At 51.4% G+C, this 24,825-nt stretch overlaps 1 protein-coding gene across 1 annotated transcript in view; it reads left to right on the forward strand.

Moving 5' to 3' along the window:
* The first annotated feature begins 574 nt into the window (after window positions 1-574).
* LOC147699085 (immunoglobulin superfamily member 3-like) overlaps window positions 575-24,825 on the forward strand; it is a 394,763-nt gene continuing 370,512 nt past the window's right edge. The window contains exons 1-2 of the mRNA XM_086935654.1: window positions 575-1,311; window positions 16,049-16,566. Coding sequence (XP_086791780.1) covers window positions 16,521-16,566 — 46 coding nt within the window. The 5' untranslated portion in view covers window positions 575-1,311; window positions 16,049-16,520. The remainder of the gene's footprint in view (window positions 1,312-16,048; window positions 16,567-24,825) is intronic.

Raw genomic sequence — 24,825 nt, forward strand, 5'->3', positions numbered from 1 at the left:
GTGTAATTTGTTCACTTGTAATTTTCTCCTCATGTATCATTTCTGTTCCTATTGTGAAGCGCTCTGACGCCTTCGGGTAAAGTCCGCGCTAGATAAAAACATATAAATCAATAAATAAAGTATATAAAGCAAACAAAATGTGAGAGGTAGCAAACAGTGTGTTACAAGAGAAAAGTGGGGAGGGGGACGGTGAAGGGATGAGACGGGCCTGGCAGGCGATGCTGTGCCTCTGTGAGTGACCGGAGACCGGGAGAAGGGAGCGCTGGGAAGCGGTGGAGGAGAAGGCGAGGGGATGCCTGACTTGGCTGGGAGGAAGATGCCGATTGTAAGAGAGGATGAGGACGCGGGGCGGGTCCCGAGACAAGAGGAGTCCAAAGGGGAGGGGGGGGGGAGTCCCAGAGGAGGAGAGGCACTGAGGCAGGTAGGGCCAGAGGAGGAGGAGGCAGCGGAGGCTGGACCAGCCCAGAGGAGAGGAGGGAACTCGCCCAGAGGAGGGAGAGGGGGAGGGACGATCATGGAGAGGGGAGGGACTGGCCCGCCTCAGATCGGAGGGATCGGCGCTCCCAGCTTCCGAGACTCTCGTGGTGAACCTGCCCGGTGCTGCAGCTCCAGGAGATCGCAGATTCGTAGCCTGGACCCCGGAGCCTGCAGCGGAGCCCGGCGCTGCCCTCCCCGCGCCGTGTGCCGCAAGCAGGAGCAGCGCTCTCACTGCCCAGGTGAAGGTGGCCGCTGCCCATCAGACAGCGCCTTCCCTCCGGGACCCTTGTTGCCTTCGTCCCGTAACGCCTGGAGGAGACTGACCCCTGGGGGACCGGAGGAGAGTGACCCCTGGAGGACCGGAGGAGAGTGACCCCTGGAAGACCGGAGGAGAGTGACCCCTGGAGGACCGGAGGAGCCTCGACTGGCCCTCTGGCCAGAGGAGGGGCATGGACTGACTCCTGTGGGGCTCGAAGAGGAACTACCTGGTCCTTGGCAGGGCTGGGGCACCGCCTGGACCTAGGACAGCCGCCGGACCCCTGGAGGAACCGAAGGGCACCTCTGACCCCTGGGAAGGGGGCACTTCCGGGCACCTGGGGGAGCCGCCTGGACCTTGAGAGAGCCAACAAGATTCACCGAACACCTGAGAGGACCCTCTGACCCGGAGAGAGCCCCCTGCCCCGGAGAGCGTCCCTTGACCTCCTCCGGACCCCTGGAGAGCTGGGAAAGTCCACCTGAACCACTGGGAGAGCCGCGGGACCGGTGCGTGAGGCTCGAGGCTCCTGCGGGACCCCTAGGAGAGCCAAAGCCAGCCCGGGCCCCTTCCAAGCGCAGGTAAACAGAGGACGGGAGGGCTGGGGTCGTTGACATGGGCTTATACGTTGCGCCTCGTGTCCGCTCCTGCGCGTCCAGAAACACCGCAGCGCTTAGAGACGGCTGACTCCGTACACTGAGCTATACACATGTCATCGGATATCCGTTCCCTCACCTAAACATTGAACCCGAACACTTGATACTGACGATTGTTGACTGAGCTGTACTGCGTTTTTACGCAAGACGTTTGGGATGGACTAACCACAAACAGTATTTTCCCCCATTTATAAGTGATTTCAGTTTTAGCATCCCCGGGTGGGTGAAAGGAGGAGTCGGTATTTCTGAGCGCGCACATTTCAGCAGCCGGTACCAAACCTGCTGCTCTGATGCGCTGGTAACACCCGCGTATCTCGGACAAATGGGGCCCGGTCCGGGGAGGGGGCCAGGCGTGGGGGAGGGAGGGGGGCGGGGGTGAGCAGGGAGAGAGAAGTTTGTTTTAGGATGCGAGGCAGGCATGGGTGAGTGTCCGGTTTTGGGGGTTGGGGCTGAAGGAGCGGCTCCGCTTGTTTCGGAAAGGAGGACCCCTCGGTCCTGTCCGTTCGGGTCAAGAAAGGGGGGGGGGCGTTTTATGAGGGGAGGGGGCGTGATTATGAGGTGTCGTCAGACCCCACTGAAGTCACAGGTGGCCTTGCGGTTTCTCGAAGACCCCACGAGCGTTGGTGTAAACACGACCACGGTGGGGGTCCGGCTGCAGAAGCCACGCAGGGTTGGGTGTTTCTAGAACTAAAGGAAATTGGAAGAAGGAATATACCGCATGTCCCGACAGTCCCCCGCCACACATGGAAAGAACGCTGACGGTAGGCATGGACTGGGGTCTTATGTACATATCCCGACCATCCCATCGGACCTTCTGGTTATCATGACATGTACCCCATAGCATCACTGCGGTCTTAATATACGTATCCCGACCGCCCCTTCGGACCTTCTAGTTATCATGACATGTACACCATAGCATCACTGGGGTCTTAATATACATATCCCGACCGCCCCTTCGGACCTTCTAGTTATCATGACATGTACCCCATAGCATCACTGGGGTCTTAATATACATATCCCGACCATCCCATCGGACCTTCTAGTTATCATGACATGTACACCATAGCATCACTGGGGTCTTAATATACATATCCCGACCACCTCTTCAGACCTTCGCGATTATCATGACATGTACCCCATAGCATCACTGCGGTCTTAATATACATATCCAGACAGTCCCGTGGGACCTTCTAGTTATCATGACATGTACACCATAGCATCACTGGGGTCTTAATATACATATCCCGACCGCCCCTTCGGACCTTCTAGTTATCATGACATGTACACCATAGCATCACTGGGGTCTTAATATACATATCCCGACCGCCCCTTCGGACCTTCTAGTTATCATGACATGTACACCATAGCATCACTGGGGTCTTAATATACATATCCCGACCATCCCATCGGACCTTCTAGTTAATCATGACATGTACACCATAGCATCACTGGGGTCTTAATATACATATCCCGACAGCCCTGTGGGACCTTCTGGTTATCATGACATGTACACCATAGCATCACTGGGGTCTTAATATACATATCCCGACCACCCCTTCAGACCTTCTGGTTATCATGACATGTACCCCATAGCATCACTGCGGTCTTAATATACATATCCAGACAGCCCCGTGGGACCTTCTAGTTATCATGACATGTACACCATAGCATCACTGGGGTCTTAATATACATATCCCGACCGCCCCGTGGGACCTTCTAGTTATCATGACATGTACACCATAGCATCACTGGGGTCTTAATATACATATCCCGACCGCCCCTTCGGACCTTCTAGTTATCATGACATGTACACCATAGCATCACTGGGGTCTTAATATACATATCCCGACCATCCCATCGGACCTTCTAGTTAATCATGACATGTACACCATAGCATCACTGGGGTCTTAATATACATATCCCGACAGCCCTGTGGGACCTTCTGGTTATCATGACATGTACCCCATAGCATCACTGGGGTCTTAATATACATATCCCGACCACCCCTTCAGACCTTCTGGTTATCATGACATGTACCCCATAGCATCACTGGGGTCTTAATATACATATCCAGACCACCGCTTCAGACCTTCGCGATTATCATGACATGTACCCCATAGCATCACTGCGGTCTTAATATACATATCCAGACCACCCCTTCAGACCTTCGCGATTATCATGAGATGTACACCATAGCATCACTGGGGTCTTAATATACATATCCCGACCAGCCCATCGGACCTTCTAGTTATCATGATATGTACCCCATAGCATCACTGGGGTCTTAATATACATATCCCGACAGCCCGTGGGACCTTCTAGTTATCATGACATGTACACCATAGCATCACTGGGGTCTTAATATACATATCCCGACCGCCCCTTCGGACATTCGCAATTATCATGACATGTACACCATAGCATCACTGGGGTCTTAATATACATATCCCGACCGCCCCTTCGGACATTCGCAATTATCATGACATGTACACCATAGCATCACTGGGGTCTTAATATACATATCCCGACCGCCCCTTCGGACCATCGCGATTATCATGACATGTACCCCATGGCATCACTGGGGTCTTAATAGACATATCCCGACCACACCTTCGGACCTTCCCGATTATCATGACATGTACACCATAGCATCACTGGGGTCTTAATATACATATCCCGACCACCCCTTCAGACCTTCGCGATTATCATGACATGCACACCATAGCATCACTGGGGTCTTAATATACATATCCCTACCACCCCTTCGGACCTTCGCGATTATCATGACATGTACACCATAGCATCACTGCGGTCTTAATATACATATTCCGACCACCCCTTCAGACCTTCTTGTTATCATGACATGTACCCCATAGCATCACTGGGGTCTTAATAGACATATCCCGACCACACCTTCGGACCTTCGCGATTATCATGACATGTACACCATAGCATCACTGGGGTCTTAATATACATATCCCGACCACCCCTTCAGACCTTCGCGATTATCATGACATGTACCCCATAGCATCACTGCGGTCTTAATATACATATCCCTACTACTCCTACGGACCTTCGCGATTATCATGACATGTACCCCATAGCATCACTCGGGTCTTAATATACATATCCCGATAGCCCCGTGGGACCTTCTAGTTATCATGACATGTACACCATAGCATCACTGGGGTCTTAATATACATATCCCGACCACCCCTTCAGACCTTCGCGATTATCATGACATGTACCCCATAGCATCACTAAGGTCTTAATATACATATCCCGACAGCCCCGTGGGACCTTCTAGTTATCATGACATGTACACCATAGAATCACTGGGGTCTTAATATACATATCTCGACCACCCCTTCAGACCTTTGCGATTATCATGACATGTACCCCATAGCATCACTGGGATCTTAATATACATATCCCGACCGCCTCTTAGGACCTTTGCGATTATCATGACATGTACCCCATAGCATCACTGGGGTCTTAATATACATATCCCCACCACCACATCGGTCCTTCTAGTTATCATGAAATGTACACCATAGCATCACTGGGGTCTTAATATACATATCCCGACCACCCCTTCGGACCATCGCGATTATCATGACATATACACCATATCATCACTGGGGTCTTAATATACATATCCCGACCGCCCCATCGGACCATCGCGATTATCATGACATGTACCCCATAGCATCACTGGGGTCTTAATATACCTATCTCGGCCGCCTCTTCGGACCATCGCGATTATCATGACATGTACATCATAGCATCACTAGGGTCTTAATATACATATCCCGACCACCCCTTCGGACCTTCGCGATTATCATGACATGTACACCGTAGCATCACTGGGGTCTTAATATACATATCCCGACCGCCCCTTCGCCATTATCATGACATGTACACCATAGCATCACTGGGGCCTTAATATGCATATTCTGACCACCCCATCGGACCATCGCGATTATCATGACATGTACCCCATAGCATCACTGGGGTCTTAATATACATATCTCGACCGCCACTTCGGACCATCGCGATTATCATGACATGTACACCATAGCATCACTGGGGTCTTAATATACATATCCCGACCAACCCTTCGGACCTTCGTGATTATCATGACATGTACACCGTAGCATCACTGGGGTCTTAATATACATATCCCGACCGCCCCTTCGGACCTTCGCCATTATCATGACATGTACACCATAGCATCACTGGGGTCTTAATATGCATATCCTGACCACCCCTTCGGACCTTCGCGATTATCATGACATGTACCCCATAGCATCACTGAGGTCTTAATATACATATCCCGACCACCCCATCGGACCTTCTAGTTATCATGCCATGTACACCATAGCATCACTGGGATCTTAAAATACATATTCCGACCACCCCTTCAGACCTTTGCGATTATCATGACATGTACCCCAAGGCATCACTGGGTTCTTAATATACATATCCCGACCACCCCTTCAGACCTTCGCGATTATCATGACGTGTACCTCATAGCATCATTGCTGTCTTAATATACATATCCCTACCACCCCTACGGACCTTCGCGATTATCATGACATGTACACCATAGCATCACTGGGGTCTTAATATACATATCCCGACCGCCCCTTCGGACCATCGCGATTATCATGACATGTACACCGTAGCATCACTGGGGTCTTAATATGCATATCCTGACCACCCCTTCGGACCTTCGCGATTATCATGACATGTACCCCATAGCATCACTGAGGTCTTAATATACATATCCCGACCACCCCATCGGACCTTCTAGTTATCATGCCATGTACACCATAGCATCACTGGGATCTTAAAATACATATTCCGACCACCCCTTCAGACCTTTGCGATTATCATGACATGTACCCCAAGGCATCACTGGGTTCTTAATATACATATCCCGACCACCCCTTCAGACCTTCGCGATTATCATGACGTGTACCTCATAGCATCATTGCTGTCTTAATATACATATCCCTACCACCCCTACGGACCTTCGCGATTATCATGACATGTACACCATAGCATCACTGGGGTCTTAATATACATATCCCGACCGCCCCTTCGGACCATCGCGATTATCATGACATGTACACCATAGCATCACTGGGGTCTTAATATACATATCCCGACCACCCCATCGGACCTTCTAGTTATCATGACATGTACCCCATAGCATCACTGAGGTCTTAATATACATATCCCGACCACCTCTTCAGACCTTCGCGATTATCATGACATGTACCCCATAGCATCACTCTGTTGATCCCTCTAGGGCCCCCGGGGTCAGGGGACGCTAGTCCCGGCAGCCCACCCGCAAACCCTGTATTCTTGGAAAGCGTATCCTAACGGTAAGCATGTACAGGGGTCCTACTGTTCATATCTTGACAGCCCACGGGCATCTATAGGAGTCTTAGTGTATATATCCCGACAGCCCACTGGCATCTATAGGGGTCTTACTGTTCGTATCCTGACGGTAGGCATTCATGGGGGTCTTACAGTTCATATCCCGACAACACATTGCATATATAGGGGTTTTACTGTACATACCCCTGCGGTCCACTGGCATCTATTGGAGTCTTACTGTACATATCCCAACAGCCTACTGGCATCTATAGGGGTCATACTGTTGATATCTTGACAGCCCACTGGCATCTATAGGGGTCTTAATGTTCATATTCTGACAGTCCATTGGCATCTTTAGGGGTCTTACTGTAAATACCCCTACAGTACCCTCGCATATATAGGGGTCTTAGTGTGAATATTCCTACAGTCCATTGGCATCTATAGGGGTCTGACTGTACATTTCCCGACAGCCCATTGCATATATAGGAGTCTTACTGTACATATCCCGACAGCCTACTGGCATCTATAGGGGTCTTACTGTGGATATCCCGACAGACCACTGGCATCTATAGGGGTCTTTCTGTACATATCCCGACAGCCCACTAGCATCTATAGGGGTCTTACTGAACATATCCTGACAGCCCATTGCATATATAGGAGTCTTACTGTTCATATCCTGACAGCCTACTGGCATCTATAGGGGTCTTAGTGTACATATCCCGACAGACCACTGGCATCTATAGGGGTCTTACTGTACATATCCCGACAGACCACTGGCATCTATAGGGGTCTTACTGTACATATCCAGACAGACCACTGGCATCTATAGGGATCTTACTTTACATATCCCGACAGACCACTGGCATCTATAGGGCTCTTACTGTATATACCCCTACAGTCTACTGGCATCTATAGGTGTCTTACTGTGGATATTCCAACAGCCCACTGGCATCTATAGGGGTCTTACTGTACATATCCTGACGGCCCACTGGCATCTATAGGGGTCTTACTGTACATATCCTGACAGCCCATTGGCATCTATAGGGGTCTTACTGTACATATCCCAACAGCCTACTGGCATCTATAGGGGTCTTACTGAACATATCCTGACAGCCCATTGCATATATAGGAGTCTTACTGTTCATATCCTGACAGCCTACTGGCATCTATAGGGGTCAAAGTGTACATATCTCGACAGCCCATTGCATATATAGGGGTCTTACTGTGAATATTTCTACAGTTCATTGGAATCTATAGGGGTCTGACTGTACATATCCCGGCAGCCTGTTGACATCTTTAGGGGTCTTATTGTACATATCCCGATAACCCATTGCATATATAGAGGTCTTACTGTGTATATTCCTACCGACCATTGGCATCTAAAGGGGTCTTAATGTTCATATGCCGACAGCCCATTGACATCTATAGGGGTCTGACTGTACCTATCCCGATAGCCTGTTGCTGTACTCTGATGTGGGATTGGAATGCATATTCTGAAAGACTGATGCTGTACTCGGATCTGGGAGTATATATCCCGACAGCCTGTTGCTTTACTGTGGCCTGGGAGTGTCTATTCCAACAGTTGCTGTATTCTGACCTGGGAGTTCATATCCCGACAACATGATCTGTACTCTGATCTGGGAGTGCCTATCCCGACAGCCTGATCTGTACTCTGGCCTGGGAGTGCATATCCCGACAGCCTGATCTGTACTCTGGCCTGGGAGTGCATATCCCGACAGCCTGTCGCTGTGCTCTGGCCTGGGAGTGCATATCCCGACAGCCTGTCGCTGTACTCTGGCCTGGGAGTGCCTATCCCGACAGCCTGATCTGTACTCTGGCCTGGGAGTTCCTATCCCGACAGCCTGATCTGTACTCTGGCCTGGGAGTGCATATCCCGACAGCCTGTCGCTGTGCTCTGGCCTGGGAGTGCATATCCTGACAGCCTGATCTGTACTCTGGCCTGGGAGTGCATATCCCGACAGCCTGTCGCTGTGCTCTGGCCTGGGAGTGCATATCCCGACAGCCTGTCGCTGTACTCTGGCCTGGGAGTGCCTATCCCGACAGCCTGATCTGTACTCTGGCATGGGAGTGCATATCCCGACAGCCTGATCTGTACTCTGGCCTGGCAGTGCATATCCCGACAGCCTGTCGCTGTACTTTGGCCTGGGAGTGCACATCCCGATAGCCTGATCTGTACTCTGGCCTGGGAGTGCATATCCCGACAGCCTGTCCCTGTACTCTGGCCTGGGAGTGCATATCCCGACAGCCTGATCTGTACTCTGGCCTGGGAGTGCACATCCCAATAGCCTGATCTGTACTCTGGCCTGGGAGTGCATATCCCGACAGCCTGTCCCTGTACTCTGGCCTGGGAGTGCATATCCCGACAGCCTGATCTGTACTCTGATCTGGGAGTGCATATCCCGACAGCCTGATCTGTACTATGGCCTGGGAGTGCATATCCCTACAGCCTGATCTGTACTCTGATCTGGGAGTGCCTATCCCGACAGCCTGATCTGTACTTTGGCCTGGGAGTGCATACCCCGACAGCCTGATCTGTACTCTGATCTGGGAGTGCACATCCCGACAGCCTGATCTCTACTCTGGCCTGGAAGTGCACATCCCGACAGCCTGATCTGTACTCTGATCTGGGAGTGCGTATCCCGACAGCCTGATCTGTACTCTGGCCTGGGAGTTCATATCCCGACAGCCTGATCTCTACTCTGGCCTGGAAGTGCACATCCCGACAGCCTGATCTGTACTCTGATCTGGGAGGGCATATCCCAACAGCCTGTCGCTTTACTCTGGCCTGGGAGTGCATATCCCGACAGCCTGATCTGTACTCTGATCTGGGAGTGCCTATCCCGACAGCCTGATCTGTACTCTGGCCTGGGAGTTCCTATCCCGACAGCCTGATCTGTACTCTGATCTGGGAGTGCCTATCCCGACAGCCTGATCTGTACTTTGGCCTGGGAGTGCATACCCCGACAGCCTGATCTGTACTCTGATCTGGGAGTGCACATCCCGACAGCCTGATCTCTACTCTGGCCTGGAAGTGCACATCCCGACAGCCTGATCGGTACTCTGGCCTGGGAGTGCCTATCCCGACAGCCTGATCTGTACTCTGGCCTGGGAGTGCATATCCCGACAGCCTGATCTGTACTCTGATCTGGGAGTGCCTATCCCGACAGCCTGATCTGTACTCTGGCCTGGGAGTTCCTATCCCGACAGCCTGATCTGTACTCTGATCTGGGAGTGCCTATCCCGACAGCCTGATCTGTACTCTGGCCTGGGAGTTCCTATCCCGACAGCCTGATCTGTACTCTGATCTGGGAGTGCCTATCCCGACAGCCTGATCTGTACTCTGGCCTGGGAGTTCCTATCCCGACAGCCTGATCTGTACTCTGGCCTGGGAGTTCATATCCTGTCAGCCTGATCTGTACTCTGGCCTGGGAGTTCATATCCCGACAGCCTGATCTGTACTCTGGCCTGGGAGTGCATACCCCGACAGCCTGATCTGTACTCTGGCCTGGGAGTGCATACCCCGACAGCCTGATCTGTACTCTGGCCTGGGAGTGCATACCCTGACAGCCTGATCTGTACTCTGGCCTGGGAGTGCATATCCCGACAGCCTGATCTGTACTCTGGCCTGGGAGTGCATACCCTGACAGCCTGATCTATACTCTGGCCTGGGAGTGCATATCCCGACAGTCTGATCTGTACTCTGGCCTGGGAGTGCGTACCCCGACAGCTTGATCTGTACTCTGGCCTGGGAGTGCATATCCCGACAGCCTGATCTGTACTCTGACCTGGGAGTGCATATCCCGACAGCCTATCGCTGTACTCTGGCCTGGGAGTGCATATCCCGACAGCCTGATCTGTACTCTGGCCTGGGAGTTCATATCCCGACAGCCTGATCTGTACTCTGGCCTGGGAGTTCATATCCCGACAGCCTGATCTGTACTCTGACCTGGGAGTTCATATCCCGACAGCATCTCACTGTACTCCGACCTAGGACTGCATATCCCGACAGCCTGATCTGTACTCCGGCCTGGGACTGCATATCCCGACAGCCTGATCTGTACTCTGGCCTGGGACTGCATATCCCGACAGCCTGATCTGTACTCTGGCCTGGGAGTGCATATCCCGACAGCCTGATCTGTACTCTGGTCTGGGAGTGCATATCCCGACATCCTGATCTGTACTCTGGCCTGGGAGTGCATATGCCGACAGCCTGATCTGTACTCTGGCCTGGGAGTGCATATCCCGACAGCCTGATCTGTAGTCTGGCCTGGGAGTGCATATCCCGACAGCCTGATCTGTACTCTGGCCTGGGAGTTCATATCCCGACAGCCTGATCTGTACTCTGGCCTGGGAGTGCATACCCCGACAGCCTGATCTGTACTCTGGCCTGGGAGTGCATACCCCGACAGCCTGATCTGTACTCTGGCATGGGAGTGCATATCCCAACAGCCTATCGCTGTACTCTGGCCTGGGAGTGCATATCCCGACAGCCTGATCTGTACTCTGGCCTGGGAGTTCCTATTCCGACAGCCTGATCTGTACTCTGGCCTGGGAGTGCATACCCCGACAGCCTGATCTGTACTCTGGCCTGGGAGTGCATATCCCGACAGCCTGATCTGTACTCTGGCCTGTGAGGGCATATCCCGATAGCCTATCGCTGTACTCTGGCCTGGGAGTGCATTTCCCGACAGCCTGATCTGTACTGTGATCTGGGAGTGCATATCTCGACAGCCTGATCTGTACTCTGGCCTGGGAGTGCATACCCCGACAGCCTGATCTGTACTCTGATCTGGGAGTGCACATCCCGACAGCCTGATCTCTACTCTGGCCTGGAAGTGCACATCCCGACAGCCTGATCTGTACTCTGATCTGGGAGTGCATATCCCGACAGCCTGATCTGTACTCTGATCTGGGAGTGCCTATCCCGACAGCCTGATCTGTACTCTGGCCTGGGAGTTCATATCCCGACAGCCTGATCTCTACTCTGGCCTGGAAGTGCACATCCCGACAGCCTGATCTGTACTCTGATCTGGGAGTGCATATCCCAACAGCCTGTCGCTTTACTCTGGCCTGGGAGTGCATATCCCGACAGCCTGATCTGTACTCTGATCTGGGAGTGCCTATCCCGACAGCCTGATCTGTACTCTGGCCTGGGAGTTCCTATCCCGACAGCCTGATCTGTACTCTGGCCTGGGAGTTCATATCCTGACAGCCTGATCTGTACTCTGGCCTGGGAGTTCATATCCCGACAGCCTGATCTGTACTCTGGCCTGGGAGTGCATACCCCGACAGCCTGATCTGTACTCTGGCCTGGGAGTGCATGCCCCGACAGCCTGATCTGTACTCTGGCCTGGGAGTGCATACCCTGACAGCCTGATCTGTACTCTGGCCTGGGAGTGCATATCCCGACAGCCTGATCTGTACTCTGGCCTGGGAGTTCCTATTCCGACAGCCTGATCTGTACTCTGATCTGGGAGTGCCTATCCCGACAGCCTGATCTGTACTCTGGCCTGGGAGTGCATACCCCGACAGCCTGATCTGTACTCTGGCCTGGGAGTGCATATCCCGACAGCCTGATCTGTACTCTGGCCTGTGAGGGCATATCCCGACAGCCTATCGCTGTACTCTGGCCTGGGAGTGCATATCCCGACAGCCTGATCTGTACTCTGATCTGGGAGTGCCTATCCCGACAGCCTGATCTGTACTCTGGCCTGGGAGTGCACATTCCGACAGCCTGATCTGTACTCTGGCCTGGGAGTTCATATCCCGACAGCCTGATCTGTACTCTGGCCTGTGAGGGCATATCCCGACAGCCTGATCTGTACTCTGGCCTGGGAGTGCATATCCCGACAGCCTGATCTGTACTCTGGCCTGGGAGTGCATACCCCGACAGCCTGATCTGTACTCTGGCCTGGGAGTGCATACCCCGACAGCCTGATCTGTACTCTGGCCTGGGAGTGCATACCCCGACAGCCTGATCTATACTCTGTCCTGGGAGTGCATATCCCGACAGCCTGATCTGTACTCTGGCCTGGGAGTGCATACCCCGACAGCCTGATCTGTACTCTGGCCTGGGAGTGCATACCCCGACAGCTTGATCTGTACTCTGGCCTGGGAGTGCATATCCCGACAGCCTGCTCTGTACTCTGACCTGGGAGTGCATATCCCGACAGCCTATCGCTGTACTCTGGCCTGGGAGTGCATATCCCGACAGCCTGATCTGTACTCTGGCCTGGGAGGTCATATCCCGACAGCCTGATCTGTACTCTGGCCTGGGAGTGCATACCCCGACAGCCTGATCTGTACTCTGGCCTGGGAGTGCATATCCCAACAGCCTGATCTGTACTCTGGCCTGGGAGTGCATATCCCGACAGCCTGATCTGTACTCTGATCTGGGAGTGCCTATCCTGACAGCCTATTGCTGTAGTCTGGCCTGGGAGTGCATATCCCGACAGCCTGATCTGTACTCTGGCCTTGGAGTTCATATCCCGACAGCCTGATCTGTACTCTGGCCTGGGAGTTCATATCCCGACAGCCTATCGCTGTAGTCTGGCCTGGGAGTGCATATCCCGACAGCCTGATCTGTACTCTGGCCTGGGAGTTCATATCCCGACAGCCTGATCTGTACTCTGACCTGGGAGTTCATATCCCGACAGCCTGATCTGTACTCTAGCCTGGGAGTGCATATCCCGACAGCCTGATCTGTACTCTAGCCTGGGAGTGCATATCCCGACAGCCTGTCGCTGTACTCTGGCCTGGGAGTGCATATCACGACAGCCTGATCTGTACTCTGACCTGGGAGTGCATATCCCGACAGCCTGATCTGTACTCTGATCTGGGAGTGCACATCCTGACAGCCTGATCTGTACTCTGGCCTGGGAGTGCATATCCAGACAGCCTGATCTGTACTCTGGCCTGGGAGTTCATATCCCGACAGCCTGATCTGTACTCTGGCCTGGGAGTGCATATCCCAACAGCCTGATCTGTACTCTGGCCTGGGACTGCATATCCCGACAGCCTGATCTGTACTCTGGCCTGGGAGTGCATATCCCAACAGCCTGATCTGTACTCTGGCCTGGGAGCTCATATCCTGACAGCCTGATCTGTACTCTGATCTGGGAGTGCATATCCCGACAGCCTGTCGCTGTGCTCTGGCCTGGGAGTGCATATCCCGACAGCCTGATCTGTACTCTGGCCTGGGAGTTCATATCCCGACAGCCTGATCTGTACTCTGGCCTGGGAGTGCATATCCCGACAGCCTATCGCTGTACTCTGGCCTGGGAGTGCATATCCCGACAGCCTGATCTGTACTCTGGCCTGGGAGTTCATATCCCGACAGCCTGATCTGTACTCTGGCCTGGGAGTGCATATCCCGACAGCCTGATCTGTACTCTGACCTGGGAGTTCATATCCGACAGCCTGATCTGTACTCTGGCCTGGGAGTTCATATCCGACAGCCTGATCTGTACTCTGGCCTGGGAGTTCATATCCCGACAGCCTGATCTGTACTCTGGCCTATGAGTTCATATCCCGACAGCCTGATCTGTACTCTGGCCTGGGAGTGCATATCCTGACATACTGCAGGTGCTGCGAGTCCGTCGTTACTCCTGGGGTAGTGATGACGGCCTCGCTGACGCCTCTTGAGGTATTCTACGGAGGTTTCCTCACCCCGGCTGCGCCCCCGTCTGCCTCACCTCCAGGCTTTGTTCTCCCTTCCCCGTCCTTTGTTCTGGGCCTTTGAAGCCTCTGTTTTCTTTGCCACTGCCTGGTGCCAACCGCTGCCTGATGCCCTCGGGTGCCAACCGCTGCCTGGTGCCCAGGGTGCCAACCGCTGCCTGATGCCCTCGGGTGCCAACCGCTGCCTGGTGCCCAGGGTGCCACCCGCTGCCTGGTGCCCTCGGGTGCCACCCGCTGCCTGGTGCCCTCGGGTACGACCCGCTCCCTGGTGCCCTCGGGTGCCACCCGCTGTCCGCTCCGCAGGGATTTGCTTAAATGCTCGGGGTAGAGGAAGGTGCTTTGGAACAATCCCGCAGGGAAATTAAAAATATTCATCATATCCTACGACTAAAGGCAAACGCTGTGCCACTATCGTCTAGCTATCGTGATAGTTTAACACACGGGGATAGAAAGGGCATCTTTGTGCCCGAGACGCGGGGAAATATTCATCAGTTCCACCCAAAATGTTATTTACCAATTAATAAATAAGTCTTGCGTCGACGAACCTGGGTTACTTTTTACCATCACTGTCCTCTCTCTCTTCCAGAAAAAAAAAGTTTTTGTGAGGCATGTATGACGTAACCTGCAGCGAAAGTATGACGGAGTCCGTTCAACATTCAAAAAGTGTATTTCATTAACACGTAATTGCGATGCCCATAGTACGGTGGATCATGACATTAAATGAAAAAGAGATTTATAAGACTCAATACAATCCCCCGAAGGCGTCGAGGCGCTAGCTCGTCATATATCAGTGCATTGAAAAGTATTTGTTTTAAAGTGATAGTTTTCACACATGATTTGAAAAAAGTACAGGGCAGTGCAGCTGCTGGCGCGGGGAGGCTGCGTGACAGATTTGCAATGGCGATCAGTGTCAGGGACTCGCAATGAATGGGCAGGATGCCCGGCAGGCACTGGTCAGCAGTGTGTACTTTTGGCCCCATGGTCAGTGTGTGGGGTTAGCTCTAGTGGGCAGTGCGCGGGGCCTGCGCAAGTGGCCCTGTGAAGAGCATGCAATGATTGGGCAGTTTGTTAAGTTGGCACTGGCGGGCAGAGTGTGTATTTGACACTGGTGGGGAGTGTGCACGGTTGCCACTGGTGGGCAGTGTGTATGTTTGTCTTTGTGGTCAGTGTGTGGAGTTAGTGGGCAGTGCGAGGGACAGGCACACGTGGCCCTTTGAGGAGTTGGTGAATGGGCTGTTTGCACGGTTGGCACTGCTGGGCATGGTGTGCAATTGGTACTGGTGGGTAGTGTGTGTGGTTGGCACTGGTGGGCAGTGTGTGTGGTTGGCACTGGTGGACAGGGTGTTCATTTGGCCCCGTGGTCAGCGTGTGGAGTTAGCGGGCAGTGTGAGAGGCCTGCACAAGAGGCTCTTTGAGGAGCTGGTGATGATTGGTCAGTTTGTCCGGTTGGCACTAGTGGGCAACGTGCATATTTGGCACCGGTGGGCAGTGTGTCAAAGCCTTGTGACCCTGATGCCAATGGATTCACAGCAAACCCTGGGAGTTGCCCTCACCCTTGTTGTTCTGTTTCTTCCAGGTACACAGATCTGCGGTTCGTCGTGAGGTGCCACCGAGGGAGAGGCCGGCAGAGCCTGGGCGACCACTGTCCCTCGTGCCCGTGGTCCAGTGGGCTCAGTGCCCAAAGGTAGGGACCGAGGGTTGCCCCTGCTGTCTCTGGTGACTGACAGGAACCGGGCCTCACTGGAATTGGCTCTCTCCGGGAGCCAGACGTCGTTTTCCTGGGCTCCCTTGCCCCCCGCAGCTGGCGAGGGCACCTGGGCATGCCTGCCAGACTCTTTGGCCGCGTGGTGTGAGTTGTACCTGAATGTGTGATATCACCGGAAGCTTTACAACCCCTGGGATTGGCCCCTGAAGGGCACCTGGGACCCCTGCTCTGGCTGGATCTGTGGATGCATAGACCGGATGGTGCCAGCCTCTCGTGAGACGTGTGGCTGGGCGTAGGCAGCGCCCAGGGGGGCAGAGAGAGACGCCTGGGCAGGAGCAGAGCCATGGGCCCCCCTGTGCCTCAGCTGGTGGCCCTGCTTCTACTGATGGGTAAGTGACTCCTACTCTCTTCCTATGGGTGGGCTACTTGGGGGAGGGTGGGGGGGGTCCTGGTGACAGCTGGGGGTTATTGGAGAACACACCTGTGCGTGGGAGAGCGTCGATACCCTTCTGGGCTTTATCTGGGGGTGTTGGCTAAGAGGGCATGATTGGGGTAGAGTGCTGGGCAGTGCGCTTTCACTATGGGCATTGAAAGGGTGTTTGTGCACAGGTCGGGGGAATTTATGAACAAATGTTGTGTTTATTGTGAATGTCGACATCTCTCCCACTGCTTCCGGTTTCCCCCGGAAGTAAACCACAAGGAAACCTCTCTGCATTCTAAACCCCTCCTTTGACTATTTACTATCCAGAAACAATATATCACTACTTCCGGTTCTCTCTGGAACAATATATAAGTACTTCCGGGGCTTCTTGGATCCTGTGCCCCCTGTTCCTTGAAGTCACCGCCCCTACTGCACCCCTCGGAAGGTCCTCGTTCGTTTGAAGGTCTGGCCAAGGGCCCTAGCCCCTGGAAGGGTGAGGTCGGGGAGCTGGATTTTTACGCAGGGTATAGTGGGGTTCCAGGCCAGTGGTCGGTGTCCCAGCCTCTTGCAGAGGGCATGCACTCCGAGGTCCTGGCCTTTCATGGAAGGATTGGTCCAGGGCTTTAAGTGGGATGAAAATACTGGAGGGTCTCTCAAAGGGGCGTAGCCAATGTGATTAGGGCGTGGCTTAAAACACACGCTAAAAATCTGCGCATAGAATAGTGTGCTGCCCGACTTGTATTTCGCTGTTTCTGTAATTGCATCAAGATATATGCTACAACAAGTAACATCATACCTACCACAAGTCAGAACTATTGGCTTCGTCAATGGTTGTTAGCTGCATTAGGTAAATAAGCAGCAACTATGGCTAGTATATAATATTGAAAACGCTTCCACTTCCAGCCCTGGTGACTCCACAACAATGCTGCTGCCCCTGAGTTTCATACAGAGAAGAGAAATCCAGTGAGAAAATGACTCTCTTTAAAGGATTTTCCTCCCCCTACAACATTCACCTGGCATGACGTCATGCCGTAACTTCTCCACTAGTAAGAAGTGAGCAGTGTGAGCAGCGCACATCGATGTGCGCTGTCACTGCAGTCCGGAAAAAAAGAACCGCCTGTGCCAGGGCACAAAACAGAGCCCGATAGATGGAAATCACCAACGTTATCACGGATCCCACCTCTCCTGACCCCCCTTGCTATTTTATCTGGGGTCTGGTTGTTTCGCCTAACATCTATTGAAAGGGACTTTTGGATGGGGGTCAGTCATTCCGTGAGGGAAAGCGGCAGCATCAGATTGGTAAAGCGAGTACTCGGGCAATGCCTGTGTGTGCCTGAGTGGCCTTTCTGGAGGCAGACGGGCGTCCATTACCACCTTTTTATCAAGAGTGGGACGGGTATGCTCAGACGTGAGTCCCGTGCTCTCCACGCCACTGGAGTCAAGCTATCCTGGCTGATGAGGGCTGAGACCCGAAACCGGTCCCAGGATGCTTGATTCCAGTCCAGGGGACCTGGCTTGGCAGTTTGTGCTGGACTGTTCCCATTGGGCAGAGGGTCAAGAATGATTTGCATATGGCCATGTCTGAACTGGGATGGTGTGGAGTGCAAAAAACGATGGATTTAGGCCCAGATCTCCGTACTGGGGTGAATGTATGACATTGTTCTGCATTCTGTCCATAATCGGTTCTTTTTACCCTTTTATCATTGGGCAGAGGTGTTACTCCCTTTCTCTTGCTGGGTGCCCATTAATATATGCATATTGAGCGGGGGCAGGGGGCCTGTGCAAAAGTGGCCTTGCTTGTTTTCAGGTGTGTATCACTAGTGTAAACATATCTGTGCTTTTTTTTTTTTTTTTACCCCCCCACCCCACCCCCCATTTTTATTTTTTTAAATAAAACTTTGCAGGCGCGGTGTTTTGCAGAAAGGCAATATGCAAATGTGGACCACTTTTTTTTTTTTCGAGCCTGGGCAGATTTTTAATCCCAAACCAACCCTGGGAGGCGGTCCTGAGTCCCCGCCTCTCATTGATGGCTCTGATCTACTTCCTGGTTCATGGAGGGGCGCAGCCGCAGGGGGGGAGGTGAGGGGGGCAGGGGACGTTGTTACTTAGGAAGTTGCCAAACTTCTTTGCCTCAGTCCTCCGATGGCTCAACATCCCTTCAGAGCTCATGAGTAATGAGATTAGAGATGTGAAGCGCCTCGAGGCCCGCCTGTGAACGCCAAGCAGGAGGTGACTGTGTGTGAGTAAGAGCCCGGGGGTGGGGAGCGCCCTTCTGGCGTACCGGAAGGCAGCACCCAGCTGAGCCGAGGCATCCCTCACGGCGCTGCCTGCTCCACTCGAGGCGCTGCCGGGCGCTACCTGCACCACTCACTGCGCTGCAAGGCGCTACCTGCTCCACTCAGGGCGCTGCCAGGCGCTACATGCACTACTCACGGCGCTGTCAGGCGCGTTTGGCCTCAGTGAGGGCCCCCCCCGTGCGCCTCCACCTGCAGGTGCCTTTGAGTGAGATGGTTCAATAGTTTCCAGGTTTGTGACAGCTCAGTGTTCGTCCCTGTGAAATTAAGGCATGCAACACATCGAGCACCTAGAAACCTTCCGCTGTGGCACTATGGCATCTTATTAACGAGAAAGTGTAAACTAAAAGTGATGCTCGCTAGGTTTTCCCTTCACCTGTCTTTTTTTGCAGACCACAGGGTCAGAAGTGTGTAGGGAGCACATTGGGTCATCAGTGGCGGTGCGTCCATTGGGGGCGTTGGGGCGTTGCCCCACTAGCTGTGGACGACCGTCATGCTGAGGCAGGCAGGATTAACAATTTAAATATTATAATCGGAGCGTGAATGGCGAGTGCACTCGCAAACTTCTCTGTGGCAAACCGGCAACGCTGGCTCAGTTTACCGCCGGGACAAGATAGGCATCGCGGAAGGTGTGGGGCGGGGCTGCGGTAGTGATTGACAGCGCAGCACAGCAGTCTGCAGAAACAGCGGAGCTGCAATGTGCGCAAGTCAATGTATGACTACTCATTTTTTGGACTTGCTTGCGCATGCACACAGGGTAAAGTACCTTCCCCTCCCTCCCCAACAGCGACTCAGAGTGCGAGGGACCCGAGCCCCCTGGGTGTCATATGGGCAGGCACTAACCCTGCTCTTAGCCAATCCTGGCGCAGTGGTGCTGCTACTTCAGCGCCAGGATTGGCTGAGAGCAGTCACTGAGGCGCGCAGTGTGACTGTAGTTAGTATAGACGACCCCAGCTCGTGCGTGCCACTGGTGCGTCTGTGTCTTGACTTCCTCTGTGTGTGACTCAATGGCACTGTCTGGCAGCCGAGCCCCCTGCAGGCACCTGGTTTCGTTTAGTCCGACCTATGAGTGAGTTAATATAAGTTAGTTATTTATTGTTGTATTGTCAGTTGCTGACTTGCTGTAATATATATTTACGCAACAAGTTCATGCGAGCCGCGGTACTCCAGTGTGCGCTGCAGTCATGGCCGTAGTGCAGCGCACATGACTTAAGGCATAGATATGCTCTCCAAAGTCGGCAGCTCAGTCAGCTGTGCTGCGGCCAGGACACGATACCGCAATGATTCCGATTGGTCTAAATTATTTAGTGGGACGTAGTGTGCACTGTGAATGTATGTGCAGCAGGCCAGGTTCATGGGCCAATAAAGAACCTGCACGCTAGGCCGCATGAAAAAATGTTGAGCCACCGAAGCAGAGACTCGAACTTGGCTGGTTATTGTGTCCTGTTTACTCGATGTACGATTACATTATTATGGACTTTGCGATAGTCACTCACACGTAACACGCTCATCATACAGCACTCACAGCCAGCGCTCATGACAAAGCCAGCAGCCAGCCGCCCGTAGCTCTTGAACAGTCGCATTCCTACTATAAACATTTACAGTCTTTGAAGTGCAGAGTGATTCTTTGGCAGAGTCACTCAGCACTTCAAAGAGTGTTAATGTTTGTATAGTGCCGGAAATGCAAAAGTACTGGTCTGGTGCATTTTGCAGACATATAGGCCCGCCCTGCTGCAGCCTGGCTGGCACGCAGCTGCGTATGCTTTAGAGGTGCGTGGTAGGACCCAGCTAGGCCCTACGCACCTCTAAAGCATACACAGCAGCAGTCAGAGACCTTCTGGAAGTAAAGCAGTGCTTTGAAAAATAAGGACGTATAATGTAGTTCTGCATGAGCTAGTTATTTTTGCCGTGACTGCAGGTTGAGGAGGAAACTGTATAAATATATGCATCATAGCTAAGCACGGGATCCAAGCAGCAAATGCTTTCTGTCGTTCGTGACCAGATGGTCGCTCAGGTGCCGGACAGAATGATTGTATCAGTTATAGAGCTGTCACTTTCTCCAGGCACGAACATTCAAGTGCTACACTGTGCATCCTGAAGGAGTAAAATTGTTTTGGCTTTTTTGCTGGGCGGCTTTGTTTTAATAGTGTACATAATGGGTGGATTATACCGTGCTTCTTGTGCGTTACTACAGAAGCTTTTTCCAGGCAATATAAAAGCTGCGCCATTGCTTATCAGCAGTAAAGTTGTATCATGGAAAAACAGGAGCATCATGCGCGGAAGGTAGGGTGAAGGAGCATGCCAATAGCTGGAATGGGCAGTAGATAAACATGGATTAAACACGACCATCTGACAAGTGCAATAGTAAGGTCGAGTGCTAAAGCTGATTATGGAAAAAAAGTGGATGTGCCTTTAGTTAGACCGAATTGCAGTGTTAAGTGGAGTGTGTCTGTTTAAGGAGCCCTCATGGAGGATGAATGCTGGCTGAGCACGAGACTTTAGCAAACTCGCATTTGCAGCCTGCATGGTGTATAAGAAATGTTAAGTTTCTGAAGCTAGCCCCTGCCACATACCTCTGAAAATCATACACGCTGCATGCCAGCAGTGCCTAGCTTCAGAGACTGAACATTTGTAGATAGAAATGTTTCTGAATCTAGGCCCTGCTGGCACGCAGTGTGTATGCTTTTCAAAGAGAGGTGCACAGAGAGTTTGCCAGCTCTATTCTGCAGTCTTGCCCCGATGACCTCCATAAACAGAATTTTTTGAATGTCGTTTTCTAGACATTTCTTTTTCATGTGGGAGACTAGTCTATTACAGACATTTTGCAGAAAAAAAGGTGTTTAGTCCTGTTTAATGTAATAACTACTCTTTCAAAATTGCTTTATTACCTTCTTGCTTTACCAAATTTGCTTGAAAATGCACAATTTGGCCACTCTTGTCTTCAAAATTTTAGTTTTTCACTGTTTAATTGTTTGTGTGTTCACTCCCAGACATAATACATTTTCCTCCCCTCTGAGCTTTTATTTTTAAGAACGCATTATCCACGCCTGGTACACTATGCGTTATTCCTATACCTGATATGGATGTGCACGTCTCACTGTCTGTTTCCATTTTACTCTCTTCTTCTACATCTGAGGCTAACTCGATCTTTTTTGGGGGCTCGTTCACCGTATTTTAGCAACTCTCTTTTTTTCTCAACTGAATCTTTCTCCGTCAGTCTCTCTCTCTCTGAACCTCTCTTCAACTCTGCTTCCCCAACTCTTGCTCACTCACTTTCTCCTACTCCCGCTCTTTCCTTTGCTTTCTCTCTCTCTCTCTCTCTCTTGCTCACTTTCACCATTGTTTCTGTTTGAAGCTCTACTTCACACTTTTACTCTCTCCCTTTCTTTCTCTCGCTCTCTCTGTCTCCCACATGTAGACCCCGTGGGCCTTGGAGAAACAAGGTGGTTTTGGGGCCCTGTTAGGTGGCAACACAGGCAGACAGAAGCAGAGCGAAGCTCTTTGGGAATGGTAGGGTGGCAGCCTTAGAGGGCAGCCTCTTCAAGAGTACCTTCAAATTCAGCTTTTGGAATTACAGGGTTTTGAGGCAACACCAGACAGGAATAAAACAAGTGCTGGACTTCAGTGACAAGCAGGAATGAACTACAGCTCCATAAACTAGGTACTTCTGTAAACAATGTTAATCCCTAGCATTTGATAACTTTGTTTTGTATAAGAATTGTGACACTGAATGAGAGCATGAGATATGAGTGCACCTGATGATGCTCTGATTAAGGCAAATGTTTAGATGGTTTGATCCGGAACATAGAGGTGTTTTGTTTTGAAACTGTGAGTTTAGCTTTGGGGCTATTGTGACATAAAGCTGTGTTGATTGGGAGTGGGATTATCATACAGTAGAGGCCTAAAGGCCACATATAATTGCCAGGAGGTGTAACAGTTCATGATTATGCTGAGCTATCGATGTGTTCTGTGACATATACTAATGTGGCTATGGCAATCAGCCTTGAGAATCAATGGAGTATAGGCGTAGAAATGGTGAGTTGCAACATCAGGTCTGTCTTTTAGCTGTTGTCAGAAGAGCCAGGCAACCTTTACCAATTAGGCATTTGGTTTGAGAGGCTAATTTATTTACCTTAGTTCCTTTCCAGTTCTGAAGCAGTGAATTACCCCCACCTTATGGATAGTATGGTGAAGCAACTGCTTCTGATTAACTCTTTGTCAAGCTGTCTTGGGGCAGGGACCCATATTATTGAGCCCTGCTGGTCTGTGCTGCTCGTGTACTCTCCTCCATTATTGGACTCTTGACAGACTGCTATGCAAGAAATATCCCAGTTTCACCTTATGCATACTGTACCTCTCTGCGGCTCACTTAATCCAAGTGGTTGTATCTTTATCCCTCCCTACTGTGCGTATCCCCCTGACATTTCATGTTATTATCCTAAAATGTGCTGTGAATTGTAACGGATTATGAAAAGTGTTGAGTCATTGGCTGTGGAGATCTTCCTGTGTTGGAGTGCCCGACCCCACAACCTACTAAACGGCCCTATTTCTTTGTGTTTTGTTGCTGCTGTGGGACCCTCTCTCTCTTGCTCTCTCTACTGGCTTCAACTTAAATTCCCAACTACATACCCAAGGACAAACGTAACTATTCTTCCGTTCAACAAACTGTTTAAGGTGATAACAAAATTCATACCACATCTCACCAGTACTAAGCTTGAGGTACTAGAGCTTGATGTTTCCTCTCCTGTGAACTTTAACAGCCCTTTTCATATTTACTATACCATTACATTTGGGCTGGGGGGGGGCAGTAATGTTATTTGGTAGGTATCGATATGCAATAGATAGTCTAATGTTTGTACATTAGCCACTATATTCCCAATAAACAACGCTCCCAAGAACCATGGAGCTTTAAGTTGTGACTTGAGTCCAGGACCTACAGCAACCAAAGCGTCTCCTATCACATTTGTTTTATCATTATCAAGTAATTTGTGGGGTAACTGCCAGATGAGATGGTGCCCTCATCGAGTTGAGGACTTTGAGTGATTATTCTTTCAATGTTTCAGATTTGGACTCTGTGGCTGTTGAAATTCGCAGTTGATTATTCAAGGTAAGGGGTCAGAAAGTGGTAAGTGGTATGTGTCTTGTCAAGTGGTGATCTCGCCTTTAACTAATAAATAGCGAAATCTATCACTGGGTTCCCTCTCAATGCTTAGAGAGATCCCATCAGAATCCCAACCTGTACCGCCCTACATCATTTGGGAACCTTCATTTAGCACGTGGGAAACAGAGTACCCAGTGCGAGATTTGGCCAGACTTAGCCGAATCTTACACGTCAATCCCAAAGTATCTATGATGTGATATGTACTCGGTATCAGGAGGTAGCTGAATAGCAGTGCTAAATGGTGTAAACCAAAAAGTGTATAAAGTGAAAATATCTAAAATTGAGTAAGAAGGAGGAAAATAATTGTAATGGACTCCTCCCTTTTCTCAACGATAAAAACAGTGCAAATGGTAGTATTAACAAATAACTACACAGATGTAAGAAGTGGTCGACATGTTTCTGCAGTTTACCTCAGGCCCATGGGTCACCTTACTGCTTCATCAGGACCTAGTCTGCTACTGCTAAGTATAGTGATAAAAGTGAAAAACAAAGTAAATGTCACCTGAAATTCTCCTGTCCAGTTTGTTGGAGAATGTTGCCCCCCCTCACCTGGCCACAGCGCAGGTAAAACGGAGCACCGCTCTGTCCGTCGGTACTCCAGACGTCCTTCTGGGCTGTCTGTGGGAGGTCAGAAGGACGTCTGGAGTACCGACGGACAGAGTGGTGATCTCGACTTTTATCACTATACTTAGCAGTAGCAGACTAGGTCCTGGTGAAGCAGTAAGGTGACCCATGGGCCCGAGGTAAACTGCAGAAACATGTCGACCACTTC

Source organism: Lissotriton vulgaris, chromosome 8 (genome assembly GCF_964263255.1).
Source record: "Lissotriton vulgaris chromosome 8, aLisVul1.2, whole genome shotgun sequence".
Lineage (NCBI taxonomy): Eukaryota > Metazoa > Chordata > Amphibia > Caudata > Salamandridae > Lissotriton > Lissotriton vulgaris.